This window comes from Humulus lupulus, chromosome 8 (assembly GCF_963169125.1).
Source record: "Humulus lupulus chromosome 8, drHumLupu1.1, whole genome shotgun sequence".
Lineage (NCBI taxonomy): Eukaryota > Viridiplantae > Streptophyta > Magnoliopsida > Rosales > Cannabaceae > Humulus > Humulus lupulus.
This window is the reverse complement of record NC_084800.1, coordinates 43,125,797-43,130,921: the sequence shown is the minus strand read 5'-3', so window position 1 is coordinate 43,130,921 and position 5,125 is coordinate 43,125,797. Positions and strand designations below refer to the sequence as shown.

Genomic DNA, 5,125 nt, shown 5'->3' with positions numbered 1-5,125 from the left:
ATTATTTTCAATATATTAATATTAATTAATAATTTTCAATTTTAATATATTAATAATTATTTAATTTTTTAGTAATATTATTTAATTAGAAATAAAATTAAAATTAAAATTTTATAAATAAATAAATAAATAATTACAACTATTAATATTTATTGTCTCCACCAAACATGAAAATATAAAAGTAATTTAGTAAAATAAATGTCTCATAAATTAAATTTTAAATAAATTGAAAAAAAGTTCTACAAATGAGTACTGGCCGCCTCATCATTCCCGCCCCCGTCAGCATCATCGTCCTCGTCCGAATCCTGGTCTGGTAAGTCAACAGTAAAACCAGGAGCCAATTGACCAACCTGCTTCAACAAAGCACTGAGCAGGAGATCTTGACGCCGTTGACGACTCTCAAGTTTAGTCGCATGCTTCTTTAGGTTCTGATTTTCTAGCATAATGTCCTGATTTTGCTGCAAAATGGTGTCCACTTCAGGTGGCAATTGCCCGGACATTTGAGAAGTTGACGAAGATGCTGCCCTCTTTGCGCCAATTGCCTTCAACCTAGGCAACCCCCCAAACCCTTTCTTATAACGCGAGCGGGGTCCAAGGACATCCGTGACAATATCCATATCAGGCGGGAAATGACCGTCGACATTATCGCCGACACAAGAAGCAGCAGATGATGCAGGGGCCGTACTCTGCGATGCTCGACGTTCGGTCATCTCATTCTGCACAATAAAAAGCACGTATTTCAAATTCCATTATAACATTATTTGAAAACCTAACTTATAAATTTTTAATATAACAACATATAAAATATAACTTTATTATCTATCTGCCAACATCCTATCATTAATGACTGCAGACCAGTGATTGAAAAAGAATGTAATTAATTTTGTTCCCGTATCAGGGAGCAAGTGGGCTAAAGTAAATTTGGTCATGAAAATCCATATCTGAATGAAAATCATGAAGATATTATTGATATATACGGTAGGTGCAGTTAATTCCATTAATGGGGAATTTACGTCTCCAAACATAGACATCAACTACATTTGCATGTTTTTCATTCAGATATGGATTTTCATGACCAAATTTACTTTAGCCCGCAAGCTCCCTGATACGGGGACAACATTAGTTACATTCTTTTTTTTTTTTTATCTTAGTCCACAATCATTAATCATAAAAATATTGGCACATAGATTATAAAGATTTCATTGTTAAAAATTTAATTAATAATTAATAAATAATTACTAATTGACAACAACCAATTAATAATTAATATTTATTAATTATTTACTAAACTTTTTTAAAGTTAAATGATCATAAATTAGTTAAGGTTATGCAACTTACATGTTTTGTCGCCGCTGCATCACTAATCCACTTATCCTTCTTCTTGTGCAGGTGCTCGAATGTGTCAATCATGCTCCGGAGCTGGCCAGTAGATGGGTCCATCTAAAAAAGCAAATTATTTAAACATTGTGACATTTATAATATTTTCGTAAATATAAGGATATAAGTTATTATAATTTACGTGATCATAAACATGGGCAACGATGGATTTGGAACCGTGTCCTCCTGGTATGGTCATTTTAGCTCGAGCTTCTTTATTTTTCTTCGATATACGCTTCAAAAAGAAAACAGTACTCATTAATCTAAATTGTAATTTTATAATTAAAAATTAATGTAAAATGTACGGCATACCTGGTGAGAATCAGAAGCCCAAAAATCACACAGAACTGCCCAATCAGAAGAAGTGATCGACACAAAAGGTTTTGACTTCGCTCTCTCATTGTCCACCTCTCCTCCAACATCTACCCAGTGTTTCTTCATAGTGTGGCACCAATCAGTCAGATGTTTTTGCATTTGTCTTACCATGGCATCGTTGATTACTGGATTGTCTTCTGGATAAATGAATTTTTCCTAAAATCACAATTAAAATTGGAATTTGTTAAAATATTATGAAGATAGACAAAATATTTAATAATGAGTTATTAAAGGTTTAAAGAATGCTTACAGATAGTCTCTTTCGAATAACTTCGATATCAGCTGGTTTTACTTGTTCCCAAGCTAGTGTAGTTGGGGGTACGGTGCTACGCAAATAACGAGCCATGGAATTGTTGAACCACTTGCCGTACTTTTGAATAGCTTTTCCAGTTTCTTTATCAAACTCTACTTTCAAATGAGTAACTTTTTTGATGGCCAGCTCCTTCTCGATATTGGCACCGTAATAAGCTCCCCTGCCTCTCTTGGAGCCACCACCTGTGTCATTACTTGTTTCGGCCATTCTACATTAAAATATTCATTAATTAACTAATTCAAATTATGTATGTCTGTTGTTTTTTGTTATAAAATTAACATTTATTCATTATGGTATTTCCAAACCTAGCCTATTCCGACCTAGTGGATCCCTTGGAGATAGTCAGGAGTCATGTACTTCTCCTCAGTTTTTTAAAATGTTTCTCAAACATTTTAAAAAAATGAGGAGCAGTACATGAATACATTGTCTATCCCCAAGGCATCCACTAGGTGCATCACTATTATTTTTTGTTATTGAATTAACATTTTATTACTTATTGTCTTTCCCAACCTACCCTATTCCGACCTAGTAGATCCCTTGGAGATAGTAAGCAGACATGTGCGACTACACACTTTTTCAAAATATTTCATCAAACATTTTGAAAAAATGAGTAGCAGTACATGAATACATTGTCTATCCCCAAGACATCCACTAGGTGCATCACTATTATTTTTTGTTATTGAATTAACATTTTATTACTTATTGTCTTTCCCAACCTACCCTATTCCGACCTAGTAGATCCCTTGGAGATAGTAAGCAGACATGTGCGACTACCCATTTTTTCAACATATTTCATCAAATATATTGAAAAAATGAGTACCAGTACATGAATACATTGACTATCCCCAAGGCATCCACTAGGTGCATCACTATTGTTTTTTGTTATTAAATTAACATTTTATTACTCATTGTCTTTCCCAACCTACCCTATTCCGACCTAATAGATCCCTTGGAGATAGTAAGCAGACATGTACGACTACCCATTTTTTTAACATATTTCATCAAATATATTGAAAAAATGAGTACCAGTACATGAATACATTGACTATCCCCAAATCATCCAATAGGTGCGTGTGTACCTATATCTGATACTATCATTAATTAATGATAATAAATAAAGTTTTCATTGAATTAAATAAAAAGTTACATACACTTGTTTAAATTACATATCACTGTCCTCATCATCACTAACTACAACATCATTACGAACATCACTATCACTGTCACTATCAACTAGAACATTATCGTCATCCTCATCGTCTTCATACTCGGCCAACGTGTCGTCTTCAAATTCAACTTCATCATCGACAACAAATTCATCTGAACCTTCGCCAACCAAATCATCAACGTTGTGCACTTCAGTGGCATTGACATCAACCCGATCATACTGAAGATTATCAAAAATTGGAAGTTCTACCCACAACTGAAATGAAGAAGAATTAACTTCTTGCAATATTGGTATATCATTTGTGGTCTCAGTATCATCAACATCGGAATTTGAGAAATCCCATACATTCCTCGGAATGTATTCATTAACGAGCCTCCAATTATCCCCATTTTTCACATCCCGAAGATAATACACCAACTTCGCTTGAGATGCGAGAACGAAAGGATCATCTTTATAACATTCTTCTTTCACATATACGCTCGTAAAATTGGATTCCACTTTAATTCTACTTGTATTGAACCATCTACACTTGAATAGGACAACACTGTAACCCATCAAGTAGGACAATTCAATTACTTCTTCCAAAACTCCATAGTAGTTCACTCCTTCCTCACTTGGCACCATTACACCGCAATTTTGTGTTTTAAGCTTCATATCACGACCACGAGTCACAAATTTCACACCATTCACTATCATCCCTGGATATGAATACACGGTGCCGCTTGATTTGTTTGCGAGAGCATACAATTCATTATTCACAGCAGTAGGTGTTGACTCATGCAAACCGTTCACCTATCAACATTAACATTGAAAGTTAGTTTTGGATTGACTAAGTGGGGTTTCAGAAAAGAATTGACTAATATACATACTCTTTCTTTGAACCACTGAGGAAAATCAGTTTCTTGTTGAACTTCAAGATTCGATCCCCCCCGTCTTCTTAATTCATCCATATGCTCACTACAAATGAACAAAAAAAACTATGATTTTGGCATTTACTCGGTATATAAACCAAACATCATTATTGAAAAAATACTAGAAAACACACCTAAGGTACTCCTTAATTTCGGCACAATTGTTCAAGATATACCACTCAGCCTTTTGCTTTAACTGCGGATTGAGGAGCATACTTGATTTCTTACCAAATGGACGACCAACAGCCTTATAAATAGAATATTCCCGATTTGGTTGGGATTCAACGCGATCGTCATTCCTCTCAGGTCGATTGAATCGAGTCTCAACCCCCCGCAGGTACATTGAGCAAAAGGTTAAAGCCTCGTTCACCACGTAAGCTTCTGCGATTGAACCTTCTGGACGTGCACGATTTCTTACATACTGTTTATAAACTCCCATCGAACGTTCAATGGGATACATCCACCTAAAGTGCACGGGACCGCCAAGAATTGCCTCTTTCGGAAGGTGCAAAACCAAATGCACCATAATGTCAAAAAATGCTGGAGGAAATATCATTTCCAACTTGCATAAAATGGTGATAATGTCTGTCTCCATCTTCTCAAGGTCTTTCACATTCAAAGTCCGTGCACAAAGTTTTTTGAAAAAACCGCACAACTCAATAATTGGCTTCCGAACTTCCGGAACCAAAAACGACCTAATTGCGGCGGGCAACAACTGCTGAAACAACACGTGGCAATCGTGTGATTTCAACCCAGTTATCTTGCCATCATTGACATTGACATTCTTCGAAAGGTTTGCAGCAAAACCGTCCGGGAATTCAACTGACTTCACAAATTCACAGAAAACTCGACGCTCCGGGACACTGAGGGTGTAACTGGCGTGCGGTTTCTTCCACTTGTTTCGCTCTTTGCGGAGGTGGAGTTTTTCCTTAATTTTCATGTCTGCTAGATCAAGTCTTGCCTTGTCAGTGTCTTTAGATT

General features: G+C 35.8%; 1 protein-coding gene across 1 annotated transcript; it reads right to left on the bottom strand.

Annotated features, from left to right (window-relative positions):
- Positions 1–222: 222 nt before the first annotated feature.
- LOC133793740 (uncharacterized) lies at positions 223–2,563 on the bottom strand. The gene is made up of 5 exons (XM_062231032.1): positions 2,003–2,563; positions 1,690–1,908; positions 1,520–1,612; positions 1,339–1,440; positions 223–716 (listed from the first exon to the last, which is right to left on the bottom strand). Exons 1-5 carry the CDS (start codon positions 2,270–2,272, stop codon positions 240–242), a joined length of 1,161 nt encoding a protein of 386 aa, XP_062087016.1. The 5' UTR covers positions 2,273–2,563; the 3' UTR covers positions 223–239.
- Between the last annotated feature and the right edge of the window lie 2,562 nt (positions 2,564–5,125).